This window comes from Natrix helvetica, assembly GCF_964273705.1.
Source record: "Natrix helvetica genome assembly, chromosome: 1".
In the NCBI taxonomy this organism is placed as follows: domain Eukaryota; kingdom Metazoa; phylum Chordata; class Lepidosauria; order Squamata; family Natricidae; genus Natrix; species Natrix helvetica.
Window position 1 is genome coordinate 195,845,676 of NC_138548.1, and position 23,239 is coordinate 195,868,914.

Here is a 23,239-nt window from a genome sequence, read left to right on the forward strand (position 1 = left end):
TCACTGAGAACCATGATACAAAAATTCAGGTTTGAAACAAGGAAGCAGATACTCAGGGCTTCTCATTACTCTATGGTCATGCTCCTACATAGTAGGAAATTAGAAAACAAGCTACAGTACTGACAATATGCTGTGTGAAACTGGGCATGCTCACAACTGCCACCAGCAATTCTAACTGACCAGGTCGTCTTTATCCCAAGATCCAAGTAAATTTGTTAACCTCCAAAGTTTAATAATAATAAAAAAAATCATAATACAATAAAATAACACACCCCTCCCTACCCCCAACATCCCACCCTTCTCTGCTGGAGAAAATAAAGGAAAACACTAAAAAGAGAAAGACAAAAGGTTTTTAGTGTCGGTGCCTGAGGCAGTATGGGGCCCATGATTTGGTGGTGGGACGATGAGGGTGTAGTAGTGGCTGGAGTGGAACTAAAATATTCCTTGCCTTTTCCACCACCCTAGAGAATAAAATGGTTACCACAATTCCTATAAAACCCAACAGGTACCAGGAGGAGGATAGGGGTGTCTAGGGAGAGCTGTCCCTCTGTGCAACAGGAGGTGCTCTCCCTGCAGGAACCAGGGAATGCTGGTACAAAAAGGAGGACACTCCTCTCAGTAAAGGCCCCAAGTCCTTTCACTGCCTGAAGCGAGGAGCTGGGCACTGTCCCAGCACATTCTACCACCCGTGCTGGGATCTCTGCAAGGCTTCGGTCCTTACAGCAGCAACGCAGTGGTGCCCTCAGTTGCTTCTGCCAAAGAGAACACGGGCCCTGCTTGTTGGTGACCCCTGCAATGCCTCCCCTTTCCGCAGTATTGACAATACAAAAGGAGGAAAAAGAAAATAAAATATTACATCATCTGAAAAATAGTCTGATGCAGGGCCAGTGCCAAGTCCTGGGGGTGGGGGGAGATGCAGCCGCAACTTCTAGGGCTGGGTGCCTCCCCATGCAGAGTGCTAGTCAAGCCAACTGAGTGACCTGGGGCTGCCAGAGTCCCTTACAGTGCAGTAGAGTCCAGGAAGGAGAAATCCAGGCATCTTCTAGCCGTCACAACTGCTAGGGAAGACAATTATTACATGTTAGGAACTAGTCAGCCCGTTACAAAAAGCCCTACCTGCCCTGCAAACACCCCTAGACAACTTGGTGGCATCCTTCTTCTTCACTTACTCCAACTCCATTGTGGCTGCAGTCTGTGCCTGCTGCAGGGGGAGCGCCACCTTGGGACAGCGCTGGGTCTGCTGCCCGGATCTTCTTTGGCTCTAATTCCTCCTTAGGCAGGGCTGGGCAATCACCACGCTCTGCCTTGCGTTTCCGTCGCCGCTCTGAGTCTCGGCCTCGCCCACGTGTGACACGCCGCTCTACTTGCTCCAGCTGGAAAAAGACAAGAACGCAGAAACTGAAAACTAGGCCCACTCTTATAATATATATATATATATATATGTGGCGTCATGTGGTTGTATTTTATAAACACAATAATGTGGCTAAAAGGTATAATTACATACTCAGGAGGGTTTTTTTTTGCAGTAATTACATATTTCTGACCATCATAGTTGCAGTTGTTGAATAAGAGAAGTATATTGAAGATGCAAACCCCCACCCCCATCACAAAATGCTGAAAAAAGAAAGCTTCTATCACCAGAAGAACCTTGGCCCATTTCCCATCTTCCAATTTTCCACCCTCATTTACTGAAGGATTTAGTATTCCCCTCTGTATAAGAACACAACAAAAATCTGTGACCATACATAGACACAGATCCTAAGTACGGAAAAAATGCTTGATGTGGAATAAAGTAGTCCTTGACTTACAACCACAATTGAACCCAAAAATTATGCTGCTAAGCAAGACAGTTGTTAAATGAGTTTTGTCCCATTTTATGATCTTTCTTCCACAGTTGTTAAGCGAATCACTGCAGTTAAGTTAGTCACAGGGTTGTTAAGTGAATCTGGCTTCCCTATTGCTTGTCAGAAGGTCGCAAAAGGGAATGACATGATCCCGGGACATTCCAACAGTCCTAAATACATATGACTCGCCCAGTGTCTGAATGTTGATCACGTAAATTTGATCGCGTAATCATGGGGATGCTGCAATGGTTGTAAGTGAAAAAAACAGCCTTAAGCCACTTTTTTCAGTGCTACTGTAACTTTGAACGGTCAGTAAAGTCGAGGGCTACTTGTACAGTTAAAAAAAGCAAAGGGAATGCTGCAATTTTGTTTTTCTTTGACATTCAAAAGTTAACAACTGCTGCAATTACTGAAAAATGGGGGGGGGGGGGGGGGGGCTTTAAAAATTCCAAGTTTTGAAAGATCCCTAAGAAATGAGTTGCTTCACATTAGCTATTAGCATAGGAACCATCCCTTTTCATCTTGTATATTTCAACAAACTTTCACCAAGTCTTCCATAAAGATAATATAAATTTTGGAATCAAATGATTTCAGCATCACGTAAGTGATGTAAAAACAAAATCTGCATTTACATTTCCTGGCTTGTACCTCTGTCTCTTATTATAAAGCCATCACAAAGGAAAAGGGAAAAAAAAAACATTTTCATTTCTGTAGTTCACCGCCACTTTGCGGGAAAGCAGCACACGCATTTACCTTTCCTGTGTGATACCAACTTCCAAAGAATCTTAAAATCTGACTCAGCTTCTGAGATACTAACAAAAATGGCAAATTTTGTGGCTAAAAATGCTCTACTAGCCTTTTTATTAGAGGCAGCCATCACGCCTTCACAAAGAAGACCTGGAAACCCACACAAACGAGAACAGCTCGGAGTATTTGCTGACTGTCAGAATGACACTCACATCCAGTAGTTGCTGGAATTTGTGGAGCTGGGGAGCGCAAGCAGCCTGTAGCAAGCGCCAAATGCTCTGACTCTCGTCTAGCGTCACTTCGAGAAGATCCCCTTCCATTAGCAGCTCTTCCAAAGGTAGACGGACGGCATCTGCCAGTTCTAGGACAGGGCCTTGCAACTGGGGCAGGTAAGAACAAAGCATCTCCAAGTCTGCAAGAGAAGCACAAAAGTACCCCGGGGTAAAGGAACAGCCCAGCTTCCTTATTTTTAAAAAAATATATATCAAAGAACAGGGAATTATCTTCGCACAAACAACTGTTACGACAAGTCTCAACCCAGAGTGATAGGGTGAGGTAGAAGAACAATACCCAAGTCCATATTTCAACTCTCAGTATTTTCAAGAAAGCAAAGAAAACTGGCCAGTTACTTACTTAAAGACTTAATAATATAGGATTCTACTAGACCAGTACCTGAGGCACAGGAGCTGTTCTTCTCTGGAGTTGTGGCATCTCCTTTCTCTAAGGAAATCTGAGGGAAAAAGCGTGAGAAAAGAGATTTTTTGAGCAACAAATGCAATTTCCACATCAGGCCTATCAGGACCTAGGCTGTCTCTTCAGCTAATGGCAGAGGCACTGGCCCTTGTCAAGATACATGTGGCTTTGTTAATGCAGAATAACAAAAACATTTACTGCATTACATCTAATGGTATTAATTAGCGACATCTCCAAGACAGAGCTGCTGTGACAACAAGAAATATTCGGCTCCTTCAAAAATGAAACAGTGAGCAGCCAAGCTTCTCTGAGGAGGAAAAAACATAAAATTCTGACAAAGCCACAAGACTTTGTATAACCTTGGGAAATGAATTAAGGGTTCAAAAGTCTGAAGATCTACAGAAACATTTGGGGATTAAGAAATTACAATAAAAGGGAGTCCGGATAGTTCAGACTTAAGGTGTCAGGCTAGACTAGAGAATTTCAGGTTCTAGTTCCAGAAATTCCTTGATGACTATGCCAGGCACATTCTTAGTGCTATCTACCTGACAAGATTGCTGTGATGGAGAGCAAATAAAAAGAGTACTATACAGGTCTTGTGCATACATAGAAAATATGAGATATAATTAATCGATCAGAGAGGAGGCAGGAAAAATGTCCTAGTGTTTAAGTATATGAACTGTAGACTAAGGGGGAAGAGTCAAGAAAGAGCGTTTAAAAGAAAGCAGAATCGAATAAACAGCGCTCTGAGAAACTAGCAGGCAAGGAGCTTATTTTTTTTAAAAAGGTCAGAGGTCAAGATGCCTACAAGCCCCAGATAGAGGGGACTTAGTTTGAGAAGCAGGAAGTGCTGGATTTTGAGAGATTTTCCCAATAGCAATTTCTATTATGAATGGAATAATGTGGCCAGCACAGTGAGGGCAGAATAATTACAAGACTGTGTGTCTGTGGGAGCCTGTGTATGTTTATTGGCTTTATAACCTCATCTAACTTGTTGAGATGGGCGGTTAGAAGTAGTCTCCAACTTACAACCACAATTGAGTGAGACCATTGAGTTTTGCCTCTTTTTATGACCTTTCTTGCCACATGTTAAGTGAATCACTGCAACTGTTAAGATAGTAACATGATTGTTAAGTGAATCTGGCTTCCCCACTGACATTGCTTGTCAGAAGTTTGCAACAGGTGATCACATGAGCCAGGGACACTGCAACCGTCACAAGTATGAGTCAGTTGACAAGTGTCTGAATTTTGATGCTGCAATGGTTGTAAGTGGGAAAAACTTAAAACTAAGGCACTTTTTTCAATGCTGTTATAACTTCGAACGGTTTCTAAAGGAACTGTTTGTTGTAAGTTGAGGACTACCTGTATAGAAATCAAATAAATAACTCAACCAATTATTTGACTTTACAGATACTCAATGTTTTATATTACAAGCACAATGCAGGAGTGGTGAGAGAAAGTCTCCTCCTTACCCTACAATAAATGCTTTTGTAAAAGAAATGAGTAGTTGCTTCAAATCTCTCTGATTCTTTCATTATTATTTCAAAAAATCCAAACACAGCAGACAAACTTCTGTGAAAGGTTCACGTTGCAAGGCCCTGCCTCAAATTCTGTCCTCCATGTGCGGCAATCCTGGTGCCTGCCTTCCCTTCCCCTCGGTGAAGACTAGCCAGGCCAGAAGAAAGCTCGTCTCCTCCACTCACCTTTGTTTGTTCGTTGCAGCTGCTCTCTTTGAGTGCACCTGCGTCCTTGGCCGAGTCCCCAAGCAGCCGCTGCCGTAGCTCAGCTAAATGTCCCAAGGCAGTAACTACATCAGAGGAGCCTAGGAGCTGGCGAGCGCGGTCCTGCCACATAATGGCACGCTCAGTCAAGCATTGGAGGGCTTCTCCCTCGGGCAGCCGGACAGGAAGTTTCTGCAGAGCCACCAGCAAAGCCAGGATTGTCTCCAGGCGGGGCCGGCGGGACCTCTGGCATAGAGGGCACAGGAATTTTGCTTCCCACTCCCACCATGCCGGAGAAGGCCGGGGATTGCCCAGGCGAGGCCAAGCTGCACAGGTGGTGTGGAACCAGTCCTGACATAGTTCACACTGCAACATAGCAGGGCTGGGAGGCTGGGAACACACACAGTACTGGATCCCAGAAGGACTATGCATGGATGGCACAGGTTTCTGGGTATTTGACTGGCGTAGGCGGAGAATCCCTGCTTTCTCCTTCTGTTCACCTTCTTTGAAGACCAAGATCTGCCGGCATAAGATGAATGATTGTGATTCTCTGGGCCCTTTTGACCCAACAAAGCACACACTACTTTTTCTCTGGTTTGTTTTGCATTTTTTAGTTTTGCCTCAATCCTTTAAAAACCTTACAAAGAGTTCTTGCAAATTTTTTAGCTGAATTCTGCCCTTACCAGTCCCTACAGCTTGACCGTTTTAGCAGGTTAAAAGCATTTCGTCTTGAGATGGATAAGCTAGAATAGCACAACCAACAATAAAAAAAAGTCCTGCGCTGTATTAGTCACAGCAACACCCCGTTTCCTAAGGCAGCTACTCACAACAGAGCCAGGGTCCCTGAGGTCCTGTGCTGAGAGGCCCAGTCTTTCTGTGTCAGAATTGTAGAGGCCTGGCTCCTTCTCCCGCTGCCATTTAGTGCGTTTGACGCTATCGGAGTCAGCATCAGCACACGGGCACAGCACCTGACAGAAAGACATTGAAGAATGAAGCTTTTCTGCCTCTGAGGTGAGGCTTTAAATCCCCACCGTTAGCAGTTCAAAAAGCACCCCCTAACCTCAAGCAACGTGTAACAGGAGTTCTTTTTGAGAAAGGTCTTGGAAGCCTTTTCCCGCCAGGAATGTGCAGTAGCTACTTGTACTTCCAAGTGATGCAATTCCTCCAAGTGCACTGGCAAATCTCTACCCACAGCCACGAGGCCCTCCAGGTCATCCAGGCAGGGATAATGGTCTCCATTCTGTGAAGAGGACACAGCACAGACTAGAGTACTCTAGAGTTGAAGCAGCAAGCTCACGTTCCACTGCCCCCAGCCCAGGGCTACAGCCCACCTGGATCTCCTCCACATCAGCAATCCAAGCCTGTGCTTTAGATAGAGCCTCCTTGAGTGACAGGATATTGGGTAAGTGCACTGGAATGTTCTCTGCCTCCTTGATGATGGCCTCCAGGGTAGCTGTCGAATGCTTCTGCCTGCAAGAAATCAGGGATGGGCAAGATTGTCAAATAAATTGTCACGGGGCATCTCTACAAAGCGATGTCTGGCTAAATCGTTATGAACCCTCTTCTAGGAGCCACAGACTCCCCACGACTGAAGCTTACCTAGCCTCCAGGCACATTTGCGCTTTTTCCTCCCAACGCTCAGCAATCGTGAGCAACTCCTGCAACTCGGCCATCGCCTTATCCACAGCAGGACTCGGGGCAACTCCACAGCCAGAGGTGATGAGTGCTCTCATGACAGATAGAGCAACCTTATCCTGGGGTGAACGCAGAGTCTGCTTGACCTCCTCCAGCCAGACTGCCTGCTGCACCTGCCTCTCTAGCAGCTCCATCTCTGGCACCTCCACCCCTAACCGTGTTCCTTTTGCCAGTAGCTTGTGCAACTCTGGGGAATTGCCTGAAAGATCTTGTAGGGCCTCTTGAACTTCCACCTGGAAGGCTTCCACCTTCTCCAGCACGTCCTGGAAAATGACACACGGCAATCACAGCCAGCCCACTTGTGCAACCAGTGTGCCACCCAGACACAGCACTAATTCTTCCCTTTATTGTGATCATCAATAATCATACCATAACTCTCTGTTGCTCACCTGGACCTCCTTTATCTGGTGCATGACACAGGGCAAGTTTGTCATCTGCTCTAGGAAGGCACGTAATTCCTCTACTGTCATATGGACTGATGACTCTCTGTAAGTAAGGAGGAAAAAAGTGGAACGTTTCATTATAATTCCAGAAAATAAATCTCAAAAACAGCTTGACATGAAAGTACCAAACAGATAAAGAGAACACCCATTACATGTGAGAAAAGACTTCCCGAAAAGTATAATTATCTACCAGAAAACAAAAAGCAAGAAAGGTAGTCTTAAAAAAAAGGGTGGGTGGGAAAGGCTTCATGGGATGATTTAAACAGAGTGAAAGGATTCTACGTGGAATCTTGTCTTATCGATACAATTCCACTTAAAACTGACTCTCTGCACTCACTCTGTTTCTTGGATACTTATCAGACCCAGGGCCTCTGAGACACACTTCTCCGCTTCACTCAGACAGGTTTTGAGCCGATGAAGAAGTTCATTCTCAGGGAAGTTCCTCTCACGTGCCTCCGATTCCAGGGCACGCAACTCCTCCAAGGCTGTAAAAAGCACAGAACATTGTGGCCTCCAGACCCATCGCATTGGCCCAGCTATACTGGCTACTCTTAACTTCCCCAGAAGAAGTGAGGCTCTTGAGTTTTATCAATGACAGTCATCTGGCCCTGAGTGGCTTCATTATTCCTCCCATTCCAGACTCAGTAGTTCCCTTTCATCCAGAAGCCCCTTTCTAGGACTCAATGCTGCCATCTCCACTCCCATTTTCCCAAATCTATAATCCAATTAAGGATTCAGGTTCTCCACACAACATGCCTGAATAAATGTGATAGCGGTGACAGAGGGCCTCAAGGGGGATAGGTACATTTCTTCCACTAAGACCTCAGGGATTGACTTCTTAAAAGTCCCCAGAATCAAGGAGCGCAAGGGAGGGTCCACCTACTTCTTTTGCGTCCATCTTCCACTTCCAAAGCAATGCGAACTTTGTTGGCCCAGGTGTCAAAGCATTCAGCTCGGACCTTCAATTTATGTAACATGGCTGGGAGTTCATCCAGAGTATACCGATACCTGAATGAGGAAGGACATTCAGAGCAGAAAAACGGCAAATGTATTTCAGTCGGTCCCGCAAGCAATGCCTTTTCACAACATTCGCTTGGGTTCATATTGCATTAAACTACACAGGTATACGACAGTTCCATTTAGTGACCATTCAAAGTTATAACGACACCCAAAAAATGGGACATGACTATTTTTCACATTTACGACCACTGTAGCATCCGAAAGGTCATGTGATCAAAATTCAGACACTTGGCAATTGATTCATATTTATGACAGTTGCAGTGTCCTGGGATCATGTGATCCCCTTTTGCAATCCCCTGACTACCAGTCAATGGAGAAGCCCGATTCACATGACCACCGCATTCCTAACTTAACAAGTGCAGTGATTCACTTAACAACTATGGTAGGAAGCATCATAAAATAGGGCAAAACTCACAACTACTGCCTCGCTTAGCAATAGAAATGTTGGGCTCACTTGGGTTTGTGTATCGAGGACTACCTGTAATTTTCTCAAATAAAGATACATGAAAGAACCATTAGGACAGCCCTTCCCAAATTATTCTGGACCAACTTGATTAAGGAGGATGGTTCTCTTTAACTAGCCCATTATGAATAAAGGAGACTCCTGTAGGCTCAGGGTCTCCGAGTCTAGCCATGGTCTTGATGGCTGAAGACTACAACTGCCCCAGAATTCTACTGGGGGTGGGAGACACGATATACAAGGAAGATCATGTTAAAAATCATCAATATGCTAATAATGCTCAGTGACAGCTCCCTTCTAGGCTGATGCCACTGAGTTTCTTTCTCAGTGGGTGAAGGTTGTGGAGGTCCGAAGTGGGAAAAGAGTTTTCAATTTAACCAAGCCAAATGCTGCTGGTGTTGAGTTTCAGAATCCCCTGACCTTCGGGATTCTTTACCTCTTGTCCTGGATAGGGTTACACTCCCTCAAAAAAGAACTACTACTGCACAATGTATTGGCCTCTTGGATCCCAGAACTCCTGCTGAGGTGGCAGACATGGCTGGAGGGTTTTTGCATAAATCCTCTTACACATCAATTGCCCCCGTTTCTGGAATGAGAGGCTGGCTCATGGTCAAGTCATGCCCTGGGCTACTCATATTTGGGTTACTGCACCGCATTCTACATGAGGCTTGACTCTGCAAATCACCTGGAGTCTGCAAATGGTCAAAGGTGCAGCTGTGCAAATAGGTATGGCACATCTTAGTTCAGGGGTCCCCAACCCCCCACCCACCCCAGTCCATGGACTGGCACCGGGCTATGGCATGCCAGAAACTGGGTTGTGCAAACAAACAAAGTCCCATCCGTGGGATGCAGGCAGCACATGAAATCATAGCTCCTCCGGTCCGTGGAAAAACTTATCTCCACGGAACCGTCCCTGGTGTGCCCAAAAGGTTGGGGGCCGCTGCCTTTGTAGAAGCATAGGTTTGCAAGCTGCACTGTCTTGCTAGCATAAACTCAGCATAATTCAGGGTACTGGTTCATCTCTGATGAAGCCTTCGCTGCATAGGTAAAGATCAAGGTTCTTCCTGCACATGCATGCTAGTCGTTTCCGGCTTCATTGCACAGGACTGGGTTATTTGTGGAATCCAGTTATCTTTGCTTGGCCATTAGATCCAGCAGGTTCAGATCCCTTCTATGAAGCAGTATCTCCTGATAGAACCCAGCAGGTAGGTGTTCTCTGTTGCAGTGCCTATCCTGTAAAACGTCGCCATGGTTCAGATGAACTCCATCCAGAATCCAGAACTCCATCTCTAGATCTTATATGAGATATGTTCTGGTGGATCTCAGTTAATTCCGTCGTTGTACTCCTTTCCGTTCTATACTTATTGTATTGCATTGCATTTTCTAGTTCCTTTTTTATGCTCCTACATACTGTAAGTCACCATTTAGTGAAAGGTAGTCATGTAAACCTAACCCAATAAGTGACTATATTTTAATTTAACATGACTCAATCGTGAAATAGCCCACGTTTCTACTCACCTGAGGTACTGCCTGCTACTCGGGCACTTGCAGAGGTCATTGATGTGATAAAGGCAGACAAGACAATTTGGACAATCATTGCAAGCCAGCGCTGACAGAAAACAGGTTGTCTTGCATTTGTCACATTGGCGCTCATCATCTGGAAGCAACTCAAACGCCTCTCGCTCTGCTTCAGTGATTCCCTGGGACAGCAGAGAAAATCGATGAGAGGCTTGATCATTCCCAACTAATCCTGGCTTCAGACAATGTTCACTTGCCATCTTAACCCACCTTGTCAAGGAGAGCCTTTCGCAATTTACGCTCCTCCTGGACCAAGATAAACATCTCCTTGTGTACAGCAGCAGCCAAATTCAAGTCCAACTTTTCAGGGCAAGCAGCCATTTTGCAGATCAGCTCCTCATGAGAGAAGACACAGTAACGGCGAAGGCGCCGATAGTGCTCAATGCACTGGCGACCAGCTGGCAGCTGAACATGAGGCAGAGGGGGAAAAAGAAATCTAGAGGTATATGAAGAATTTTGGACCCATGCACAACTTTTATAGCTGAGAACTACGAACTGCAAACCTGATTCTCCGTTCCTGACTCCTCTTCTGTGTTACCACTGTGGCCTTTTAAAAGAACTATGCAACCAAATATGAGAAATTCCTGCAGGTTATAAACTTACCCAGTCAGCAGTGCAAAAGTTAACTGCTTCGGCAAAGTTGTAGCCCTGATTGAAGCCACTGTGATAAGCTCTAGGGAAGGTAATTACAAACTCTCCAGCACACTGATTGGTCCGGACGACCTACCGATGCAAGAGAAGAGCAACCGTGAGAGCAGGGACTATACTTAAAGAAGAAAAAGGTACACCCAAGCATGTAAAGATGACTCACCGGGACGCCATGAGCCATAAGTGTATTAGGGTTCATGAGTGTCACCAACTGGTGCAACAGGTCTGGCTGGCTCTCAAAAAGCTCTGGGGTCAGTTTCTTCATAACATCTTCCAGATGTTCAGCTGCAAAGGATGGGACCCCATACCAAGTCTTAGGCTCACCCCTAGAAAAATAAGCTTGTCAGAGAATACTGTCCAACAAAGGGAGAGAAAACTGAAACACTGTCCTAGGAAGATAATGGGATGGTTCTTTCTTAACACTTTTTTTTTAAATGGAGAATTCAATTACAATCCCATTAAATCAAAAGGGAGCATTTTTTTTTGCAATTCAGAGCCATACTTAAAGGTCTCAAGGGCTTGCTACCAAATGACGGGAATGCAATAAGGGTCATTGAGAAATATAGACGCGATGCTGAAGAGCCAAATACTTTGAAAGGTCCAATCATGTAAAGCTATACAAAATGTCTTTAAATACAATCTTTCCTTCATTAGTCTTCCATTTCAATTCTTTTCTGGTACAAATAAAAAAAATAATTGCAGTTTTGAAGTGTAACTATTTTAATCAGAACTGCTATGCTATTTTCATTCGTGGAAACCATTATCACAACAGGGAGTCCTCAACGTACAACAATTGAGCCCAAAATGCCTGTTGTTAAGCAAGACAGTTGTCAAATGAGCTTTGCCCCGTTTTATGACTTTCCTTCTGTTAACACTTAAGTAAATCACTACAGTTATTGAGCTAGTAACGTGACTGTTAAGTGAATCTGGCTTCCCCATTGACTTTGCTTGTCAGATGGTCGCAAAAGGGGATCACATGATCCAGGGGACCCTGCAACAGTCATACATATGAGCCAATTGCCCAGAATTTGAATTTTTATCATGTGACTATGGAGATGCTGCAATGGTCGCTAAGTATGAACATCTATCATGTCACTTTTTCCAGTGCTGTCATAACTTTGGTCACTAAATGAACAGTTATTAAGTCGAGGACTACCGGTACTTCACTATCAAAAAGCTGCTCTAGATGGCAGCTTTGTTTCCCTCCCTCCTGAAGCCTCACCAGTGGAGGTAGTTAATAGAGTAACTCCAGTGATCCTCAATGTGCCAGCAGAAAGCAGAGAACACCATGCCCACGTAGAGCCACGGGACCTTCATGCCTGAAATATCAGCATTGATGTGGCACAACACCGACTGCTTCAGCACTGGCATCACATTGAGGTTCCAGCCGCTGGCTGCATACTCCTGCAAGGCAAGGCAAAGGGTAAGAAAGAAGGTGGGCCTTGAGGGGCAGAACAAGAAGGTCCAAACGCGGGGAAAGGGAGGCCTCTGCCTTACAAAGGGGACATACTTCTTCCTCTGGAGAGAGCTGCCTTTTGCCATCATTGATGGGGAAACCACTTCCAAATTCTTTGGAATGAATGTCAGCCCCATATTCCACCGTCACATCTTCCTCAATGCTATTCACCAAGCGCCAGAACTCCTTTTCTACAAGTTCTGTTGGCACCATCTGGGGAAGGAAGTAGGAGAGGCTTGTCAGGACTAGGGACTCTAGATCTTCAGTTACAGGATACTAGAAACACGCATGATGAAATTGCCAAGAATGGGATGAACGGTGGAGGTTAAGAACAAAAGAAGATCCAGATTCCAGTCCACGCTTAACCAGAACTGATTTATCACTTTCGGTCAGCCCACCCACCTCGCACGGCTACTGCTGATCAAATGAAGAGATTGTTGTGTGTAAATACCTTGGGAGTCTCTGGAGGAAAGGTGGGTTATTAACACAGCAAATAAAACCGTGGTTGCTACTATTTGTCTGTGTTCACAGTGAAAGAAGCAGAACTCACATGGACTGGCATGTTGAAGTAGTCGGCCTTGAAAGAATCAGCCATCTCGCCAAAGCTTTGTAGTGTATATTCCCGAGTGGCCTGCTCAAAGCCAAAAGCCTCTGGGGGACGCTTACACTCCTGGGAAAGGGGAAAAAAACAGGGGAAATGAGGATTCACAAGTAAGGAAATATTTTTGCCCACCCATATTATAATAAATGGATCCCATGTCATGCTTTTGAATAATGGTGTGATCAATAGCTCAAATCTCATTCTCGGATCTCTCTATAGCTGATCAAGTTCGAACCCAGATGATCTGGTGAGGCAAGAATGTTCCTCTGGGCTTGTCAAGGGCAAATAAAGCTTCCTTACCGCCATGACACATTTGGGACATCTCCAGACACCTTTAGGAATCTCAGGTAAAGGAGGCAAGAGGCAGAAGATGTGATAGTTGTCATCACAGCCGTCACATAACAACAGCTTATCATCCTCATCTCCCCGTGTACATATCCGACAAACGTAAGATTCAATCTAAAAGAGGAGCAAGTATAAGAAATGTTGTTTTACACACAAAAGCAAATACAGATTGTTTTGTTCAATATTTTTGAGAGATGCCTTCAAGTATTGACTCCGAATAAGGGGTTTTAAATATACCCAATGATTTCTTTTTTCAGGCAATGACTATTTCAAAGGAGGACAAGAAGCAAAAATTCAGTAGAACTATTATTTCCTTTCATGCATTTTTTTAAGGAGGCAGAAGGCTATGAATGTTATCACAGAGCTCACAATTACCAGCTAATAATTTTCACTGGCAAGTCTATATTACTGATAATGATTTTTTTTGGGGGGGGGGAGCACAATTTTTTCCAAAAACAGAGAGACAGACCAGAACTTAACTGAAGTGACAACTTACAAACTGAGTGTTGTGATTGCGACGGAGGCGCATGGTCATCTTGGTGCAAGGTTCTGGACTGTGCCTCAACTCTTCTTTCATATTTGCATAGCCTCGGGGTGCACTGGGTTCCAGCTTCACCTCTGGAACAGGAGCTTCCTCTTTCACTATCACTGTTGGGGGGCACTCAGGCATCTCCTTGTCTATATTAAGAAGACGTAAACTTAGAACCAAGAGAGCAAACTTCTCCTTTGGCTCCCTAATTGTGGGGCTAGCCCTCCACTCCCACCTTTCTTGCGCATGTTCTTGTCCTTGGCTACAAGCCCCAGTCCCAGCATTTTAGGACCAGCACCATAAATCTGCAGCTTCTTCAATTCTGGGTTCTTCTCAATGTCCTCCTCTGTTGGCTCTGGCTGCAAGAAAGGCACAGTTAGGACAGAATGACAACATGAAGCCATGAATTTTAAAATCGTGTTCCAAAGATTCTCAGAAAGCAGCAGCAGTAACAGCAGCAGCAGCAGAGGGAGGAAAAAGAACAAAGAATAAATTGAGTCCCGGAAAAAGGAGAACTGATTTCAGAAAGACAATTGATTAATGATTGACACTGTTGAGGTCATGAATGAACACCTATGACAGAAATGCCATCTTGTTTTGGAGCAAGCCTCTGGCTGGATACCGCAACAAGGTGAGACTGTCCTAGAATGCATTGCACACTGAAATAAAACAGTGCACATTGAGACAGTTAAGTCACATTTCCTGCTGGAGGGAGTCTGAGGACTTCTAGCCACGAAACAGGACAAATAAATGCAGTGAAAGAGAGGCAGCAGAGATGGACAGAACAGGAACAGTACCCATGCTTGATGTGCTTGCTCGGGTAACAGAGCTGGGGAACTCGCAGGTTCAGGGTATGAGTCGGATTCCTGCAAGAGGGCGACAAAATGTGTGGGGTGTGGGGATCAACAAGGCTCCAGGAATAGTAGAAAGGGCATCAAGAGAAATAAAAGGGGAAATCATTATTGGATCATAGTGAAGAAGCAGGATACCATGTCCCCTTAAGTGCCTAGAGTTGCTAAGGATTGAGTGGCATATAAATGTCATGAATAATAATAACAATAATAACAATAGCAATAATAACAACAACAATAATAATAACAATAATAATAATAATTGTTATTGTTATTATTACTATTATTATTATTATTAAGTATAAGTATAAGTGTAAGGATTATGATGTTTTGCAACAAGAGAGCTAACATGGAAACGTTACAATAACTACAGAATGCATGGGGTTTAGGAAATATTCAACATTTTAAAGACAAGGAGAGAAAGCACAATGACTTTTATTTTCTATTTTAGAGAGGAAAAACAGAAGCATGAGGGAATTCAGGAACAAAGAAAAACTTTAAAAATAACTTTGCATATTGTCTTTGCTCCCTTTAACATAAATTAATCAGATACTTAATATAGAATTTGGTCAGCTTTTCAGTAAAAGCTTTTGTAGAAAACATTGGGATTCTAATCCACTTTCATGACTTGGGGTATGGAATGATGGAATCAGGGGCTATAGGTAAGTTTCAGATTTTATAGTGAGGATGTACATATGAGATACATACTTGTTTTTTTCTAATGAGGAAAAAGAATTATGTTTCCCTCATTCAGTCTTTTACTGGAAATACATGTTTGAGACTAAGCTCCAGCTGCACATTCCTAGCAAGAGACTTGACCTTCTACTAAACCTTGGGAAACCACTTACTAATTGTTTGCAAAAATGTAAACAAAATGCAGGACTGTATCTTTATCTGACCTTTGAAGGCCTATGTCTGCATCCTTGAATTTTATCAAAACACTTTTACCCACATAACTACAAGATTCAATGTTTCCTTAAACTGATCAAAATTGATAGTCGTGCTTTTTTCCTTTAAAAACAAATACAGATACAGCCATAAGGTCTTACATTCTCCAAACACTTGATGAATAACAACTAATCAAAAAGGCCTACAACTAAAATTTTAAACCATAAATACAAGTAAGAAAGGGGAAGCAGCATCCATTATGCAAAAAACAAACACAAAAAGAAACCCTTTACACATTCCAAGCTTTTGTCCACCATAGTATTACTTAAGTTTGTGAAGGATCAATTTGATCCTGAAGAGAAATGCTAGGTGCCACATGTGACAAAATCTTGTTTGATTTACATTTAATATGGAATTATTTATATTCATTTGATGTTTATATCATTGACTGCTGAAGCTTCTTTGTAATTAAGAAAAATCAAACAAACAAAACACAAGTAAAAACCAGAAACATTGAATGTGTGTGTATTAATTCTTCAACGATTAAAAACCTATTGAAAGATACTGGTTTTAAATGCTTTTTAAACAAAACAATGAAGAGGTTAGTCTTCCATTCAATAGTGAGCACGTTATAGATTTGGAGTGGTGGACTTCCAGCGAAGAAATGGCAAACTGAAGGAGAGGACCTTGGATTGCCCACAAGCACTCCAGATAGTTACTGCTTCGAAGGAGACTGCGTGGCAGCAGGCTCTGATGGGTTTAGAAGATACGGGAATAGCCATCTTGCTCAACTCAGGGTTAGTGCCTTTGAAAGGACACCAAGTTCGCATACTTGCTGTTGTTTTGAATATTTTAAAAAAATATGATAAGATACAATTTTGAAGGTTGGATACTAGAGAAAACACAAGAGAACTAAAGATTACAATTAAAGGAAAAGAACACTTAAATTTGACTTGCTAATATGGAATGGAGCAAAATAAAGTAACACTGGATGCATTGGAAGATACTTTTATATATATATTATTTTATTTTTAATAAACAATCCATTTTCCATTAACCAGTGTGTCGTCTGGGTACAAACAAATATAATGTTGTACCAACATTAAAATATACAATCTTATTCATTATTTAATCTCATCTTAGCTTAATTTGTATTGCAAGATACTTGTGAATAAGGGATCCAGAAGTTAATTTTAAGAAGGATGAGCTAAAGTAATAATGTGGAAGGAAATGCTACACTGGATATACAAATGAAACTGACTGATGTCTTAACTAACCAAAAAAGTAATCTAGATGAATTTTTTATGTTGAATTTACAAAAGTAAGTTTTGTTAAAGTTCTGAAAAATTTTGTGAGAAGGGACAAAGAAAAAATTAGAAGAAATCAAGTTCTAGGACACTGTTTAAGGGAACTGAGGATTAAGATTGTTAACAGTAACAGGAAAGAATATAAAGCTGGTTATCTGATTAGGGTTAAAATAGGTATGGTTTTAAATATTTGCTTACAGATTAAAGATATGGAAGAGACCATTGTTATATTTTAAGAGAAGATGATAAGTTATCAAAATTGTTTATGCTTGTCATCATAAAAGGGATAATCATCTTTATTCATCTCTTTATTATATATTTTTTCTACTTTTCTTTTTTTGTCCCTCTATTTTCTATTTTTTCTTATTATTGTTTTATTTTTGGTTGATATTCATTTTTATCTTTTTAATTGTAATACAGAGTAAAATTTATTTTTGAAAAATAGTTGGAGAGCTACACCATTTGAGCTTAAACCCCAGGTCACCATGACAGAAAAGATGAATGCTATGCAAATCTCCTCAGATAATTTCAGGGAGCGAGCAGATCATACTAAACTATGGGACAAATTACATAAAATATATTTAGAATTATTATACCTTATATATTTAAAAACTATCCTGTTGCATTTAAAATCACAACTTGGGGGAACAAAAAAAGATTCCCGGAAGCCAGTTTCTAAAAATGAGGAGGGGGATATAATATCTGCTCCTGGGGGCCAGGGGTTGCATACATGTGGCCCAATAATTAACATTCTAGTAGGATGAAACTTCTTTGACATTTAAATGGTTCTATCCCAAACCTGAGAAAAAATAATGCTTTCCACTGAGTCAGAGCACAGGGTGTGTACAATTGCCCTCGGAATTATGAACTGGTCCAACCAAAAACAAAATTGTAATTAGGGTCGAAGGTGTGTGAGACACTCACCTCCTGCTGCAGTCGCTTGGCCCGCCGCCCATAGCTGTTGAATTTGGAAGGTTGCACGGATTGGCGCAATGGGATGCTATGAGGCTTATACTCTTTGTCTTTCTCTTCATTATCAAACGGGTGAGTATTGCACTGCTGGGAGAAAGGAATAGCATTAAGACTGAATAAAGCTTTTCACTGCTCCTGTTGCTCATCACTAGGGATTAAAAAGCAAGGGCCTAACCCAACTATCCCGTGGCAGAACAAAAGCATGACGAGTTTAGATATGATTTTCTTGGCTAGGCATGAGCCCCTGCCATCTTCCCTAGCAAGCTATTTTCTTCCCTGGGTAGGTTTTCTTGTACTCATCTACTACATCTGTGGAAGAAATGTAATACGAAATTAAATTACAGAACTTTATACTCTGGGACCAAATACTCACCACCAGATTAGCACCAGACTGGTACATTTCATATGGGTAGATAATACGCTCATAGTGGGAACGAAGGAGGGAACCAATATTCTTTCCTGATGGATAAGAAAGTCGCTGGGCCACCCGTGCCCACCGGCGATCCTTGCAAATGGCTTCATATCCACCCTCTTCCATCACAATCTAAAAATACAGGAATATTGAAAAACTACAAACTATCAGCTTGCAATCACATAAACATATACCTATTTAAATCAGGTACTTGATTTTCCTTAATGCCAATTCCAAACTAAGACCAACAACTTATGAAGATCCATCAATGGCAGAGATGAATCTTCACTGAATCTGCAGGTGTCAGTAATTAACCCCATTAGGTTGAATACAAAAATGTAACTTTTTCTAAAATTCTTTTTGGGAAGAATGCAATTATTTACTTACTTTACTCAAGCTGTACAAATCAAGGATACGTCTCTCTACATTGGGAATTTTCAGTGCAGAACCTTGAATTTCCCAGAACTTTGCGATCTGGTCTAGATAGTTCAGTTTTACCCTGGTCTGTGCCTGGTAATGGAATAAATTGAAGTTAGCCTTTCTCAAGCCAATAACGTACAACGGCTTTCTATTTAATCGTGCATCTTTCAAATATATCTTCATACCCGCAACACCAATTTTTTAATGACGTAAACAGCATATATTCACACACTGAATGGGTTTGGGACCTGGGAGATTTCCTGTAACAGGCGCTTATACAGCTACAGGTTATTTATCCCAGAGACCCAGTGGGGGGCGGGAACAGGGGAACCAGGCTGTGCCAAGTCAGCACGCACATACACATGCAGGCAAGTCGAGCTGCGCACTCACATGTGTACTAGCCTGCAGCCCAGCTGCAGCCACAGCCTGGAAGTGGGTCGCAGCCTGGGGGTTGTGGACCCCTGGTCTAACATACTTTAAAAGGATAATATTGTGAGGATAAAATTGGAGAAAAGGATTACAAGGTATACTGCCTTGAGGAAGGTAGGAAATTAATCAAAAACATAGGAATACATTCATTGTAAAATGATCCTGCCGAGCTTCCTCATTATCATTTTAACAGAAAACGGTTATTCATGGGGATGCAAATTTATTTAAGAGTACTAAGATACACACACTCATTTCATATAAATGCAAGTCAAAAGGTTCGTTTTGCAAAAAATCCAGTCAAAAATATAAAAACCTGGATAATTAAACACATGAGAGGGTCCTTGGTGCTCTCTGAGCTTCGCTGTTTTCTTGCAGACATTTCATTACCTAAAGTAGGTAACATCATCAGTATTAGATAAGTGTCCAGAACAGATGATATTACCTAGTTTATATAATGATATGTCTGCAAGAAAACAGCCAAACTCAGAGAGCATCAAGGACCCCTCATTTCAATCCTGAGAACTACTTTGAAATAAATCACGAAACCATTTATTTATGCTTGTATAAACAGGCAACCTGACACAATTTTTGAAGTCAATTCTTTCAATGGCAGTCCAATACGACCACTGGACAACAGTTGTTTAAAACAAATGCGTTTTATTTTTTTAATTATATACCACTATATTTTTACATTTATTATTTATTGGTAGCTCCTAGTATCTTCTCTTGTAAAATGGTTTATTTTTGAATTATCCTGTTCAATGTAAAGAAATATGAATGGCACTACATTACAATTCTATCAATTCTGCAAAGGACTCACCTCTAATTCATTGAGCCTCTGTATCCGTGGAGTAAACCGGAAGTTGTCCACTTCCACAGCAAAGGGAGGTTGCCAGTCCTGAGGAAGAAACAGAAAGGCAACATAATTATAACCCCAGCATCATGCATTTTGAAGTCTGTTTACCGGCCAAGAGAACCAACACTTTTTCTAATACATATATACCATGTCTAAGAATTAAAACAAAAATCTACCCTCCGTCTGAAGGCAGCCCTAGAGAATCAGAATTCAAATTCACAGCTAACAGAATATAAGCACAAGTGTTGATTATACAAATTACCACAGGACAAACCTGACATAATGAAAGCTTTTAATTTTGCAATGAAGCAAACCTACTGAATGCGATATTCAGTACTGAAGAGAGACAGAGACTTAAGTAGGTAAAACCGACATTTGAAGGAAACATAGTGAACACCTAATAAAACATGAGCACACTAAGGCAAAGCATTCATCTTTACTGTTTATATACAGGTAGCCTGAGAAAAAGGAAAGGATAACTCTGATGTTCCTTCAAACAATCTAAAATATTATATCCCAAGGCATTAGACATTCAAAATCTACTGTCCTGGTACAAAGGAGTCACTTCAAAGATGGAATAACTATCATCAATAACTGTTGGAGACTGCAAGACACAGAAAAGCCACTGAAGCAAATGTTATTTGTCCATTTGTGAGAAACACTACATAGTCTCAAAATAAATTTTACCAGAAAGGAGTCAAATTGACTATGCAAAATTTTGATTTCTAGAAGTTGGAATCACAGATAGGCCTGGTGAACTTCATGAATGTATATTCTTTCTTGTATTTTTAGAGAAATATGTATTAGTTTGTACTAAAGTGGGTGATCAAGTTGGAAACGCCTTGGCTTCTCAATTCAAGAGGATTTTCACATGGTGCTAAATTGTACATCAAAAGATCAAATATGACAATTATATTCCCTTTTGTTAGACACACTGAAGTAAATTCACCATGCAAATCAAAATAAATTAGGAAATGCTAAACAAGTCATTCTAGAACTTTCAAGAGAAGGGGGGGAAACAAAATATTGCTAACAGGGTAATACTTTAGCATTAAAATGCTTAAAAGACTCACACCAGCAAGACAGGTTCTCCTCCAACTGAATTGTGACAGAAACTTTTGATTTGAAGGCTGCAGACTAACCTGAACTATAATTTACAGCCTACAGAAAAAAGCAAGATTCATTTAAACACTCCATGTGCATTGGGTAAGCAGATGCTAATATTTTGCTGCTCTAATTAAAAATATCACAATGACTTCTCAATGAGGATTAAAAAGATTGGCAGAAGTGTTTTTTTAATTGGGACCAGAGAGCAAGAGATCTGCTTCAGCATCTTCTGCACTGTAGCTGTACAAAAGAAAACCAAGTTCCTCAAATATTTCCTAGTCTTTCTCTTGTTCCTTCTCAGACAAAGACTCTGCAACTGGCAGTCAGGTGATCTGTTATTATGAAATAATCAAAAATATTATTAAATGGACCTAAGAAGTACAGCAGGAATAGACTTGGAAAACCTCTTTCCTGCTATAGTTAATTAGAAGGGGGGGGGGGTCTTTTCTTCCTTTGCCTGCACCTGAGGCCTAGCTGTAAGATGTAGGGGAAAATAACAGAAATAGGACACAACCCATACAAGTTTTCCAGCTTGGTGAAAGAGCAAGCTGTTCAAAATGGTAACAGCTACATGTCAACACAGGCACCACCATTATCACAAATATAGCAATTTACATGCACAAAACTATAGAACTTGACTGTTCAAAACACAAAGCTCTTATATGCCAACTATTCCAAACAAACCCAGTCCCTGTAGTATACGTTTTACGCTACTTCCCATAATGCATTCAAATCTATATCTGAGTGTTGACTCTACCGCAAATTATACTTTTGCATCACACCAACTTGCTTTCAATACCTACATTCAACTTGTCCTACTACATCATGGGAGGTACCTAAATGATTCAACCCTCATTCAATTCCATAAAACAGACTTTACCAACTTGGTGCCCTTTGGATGTACTGAACTATCACAACTTCGAGTCAGCAGGGCCTGCCATGTAACTTCTCTAACCACCCACTCTATTTTATCGTTGAACCAGGCCTGTGTTCAGTTATTTCTTTTTAAGGCATCACAATAGTCTTATTCTTCCTCAGAAACACTGCATTTGTATCAGTCAACTCAACTCAATACCATGACTGTCTCCAGTAACAAATGCTCGCAAGAACTCTTTCCCATCTAAAGACACACTGGTTCAAGTCTGTAGCCCTCATCCTGGCACACAAGCTCTCCAATGTATTTCCTTCCATCCAATTCATTATAGTTACCGGAAGAGACATCTCTTTTAAAAAAAAAGACACTAACATCACCAGCTCTAAGTACCTGTGAATCACTTACGCTAACCCCCAAATCCTGCTTGTGCTCTCCCACTGACACTTTCTCCCCAAACCCAACAGCCTTGGCTGGTACTTACGGCGGGAGGGCGGATCTTGCAGATGCCACTTTTTTCTGCGATGGGTCGGATCTTGGCAATGTAGCCCAGCGGATCGCTGAATTCGGCCCAGCTGGGCTCAAAGACAGGACACTCGGGGGGTGGCAAGAAGTCCTCGGGAGGCAAGAGGGGGTCGGGGTCTCCAGCCCAGGACGGGCCACGCTCCATCCACTCGCCTGGCTCGGCGCTCCACAAGCCGCGCTCCGCCTGCTCTGACGCTCGAGGCGGCCGGAGGATCCGATCAGCCCGAGGAGCTCCATCGCCCTGTTCGGCCTTGTCACTCCGGGGAGCCCGCTCACCCTTCACAATCCGTTCGCTCTTCTCCATCCTGGAGCCGCGCTCTGCCCAGTCCCCATGGTCTCTCCTCTCCCCTGAAAGGCCCCGTTCGCCCCTCAGGCCCCGGCTTCCCCTCTCCCCCTTCTCCCCACGGGACACCCAGTTACCCTGATCCCCCAGGGGGGCCTTCTCTCCCCAGGCCCCTTGATCCGACCCTTCGGTCTGCTCCGCCGGCTCCTCTCTGGACTCCATACCCTCCACCGGCTCCTTTGCTCTCAGGGAGGCCCCTCAGGGGGCCATGCCCGGCCCCTCCTCCTCCTCCTCCTCGCTCGACCACAGGGCCTGGCGGGCGGGGGAAGTAGGCCGCTCAGCCGGAGCTTTTCTCCCCCGGTGCTGGGTGTCTCGGCTCTGCCCCTCCTCCTCTCTGGGATCTCCCGGCACTTTTCCGGGCCTGAAGTCCCTCTCGTTCTCTCCCCTCCCTGAATTCAAGGCCTGCCGGGTCCTCTCGACCTGGCAGCCACCGCCATTTTGGACTTTCTCAATATCCTCCACAGCCGCTGCTCATCAA

At 42.7% G+C, this 23,239-nt stretch overlaps 1 protein-coding gene across 3 annotated transcripts; it reads right to left on the reverse strand.

Annotated features, from left to right (window-relative positions):
- Positions 1-207: 207 nt before the first annotated feature.
- On the reverse strand, positions 208-23,239 carry KDM5C (lysine demethylase 5C). Of its 3 annotated transcripts, XM_081966067.1 has the most exons (28): positions 22,378-23,239; positions 19,880-19,957; positions 18,598-18,720; positions 18,172-18,342; positions 17,751-17,885; positions 14,578-14,646; positions 14,016-14,139; positions 13,748-13,929; positions 13,207-13,365; positions 12,856-12,975; positions 12,360-12,518; positions 12,072-12,253; positions 11,013-11,175; positions 10,805-10,924; positions 10,412-10,606; positions 10,142-10,323; positions 8,027-8,151; positions 7,481-7,628; positions 7,090-7,186; positions 6,605-6,963; positions 6,337-6,475; positions 6,066-6,245; positions 5,833-5,973; positions 4,988-5,524; positions 3,264-3,321; positions 2,804-3,003; positions 1,170-1,373; positions 208-1,058 (listed from the first exon to the last, which is right to left on the reverse strand). In XM_081966067.1, exons 1-28 carry the CDS (start codon positions 22,921-22,923, stop codon positions 1,050-1,052), a joined length of 4,905 nt encoding a protein of 1,634 aa, XP_081822193.1. In that variant the 5' UTR covers positions 22,924-23,239; the 3' UTR covers positions 208-1,049. The 3 variants fall into 3 exon arrangements, with proteins under 3 accessions (XP_081822193.1, XP_081822194.1, XP_081822195.1); XM_081966068.1 differs by lacking the exon at positions 14,578-14,646 and having other exon boundaries at positions 22,378-23,238; XM_081966069.1 differs by lacking the exon at positions 14,578-14,646 and having other exon boundaries at positions 17,751-17,882; positions 22,378-23,237.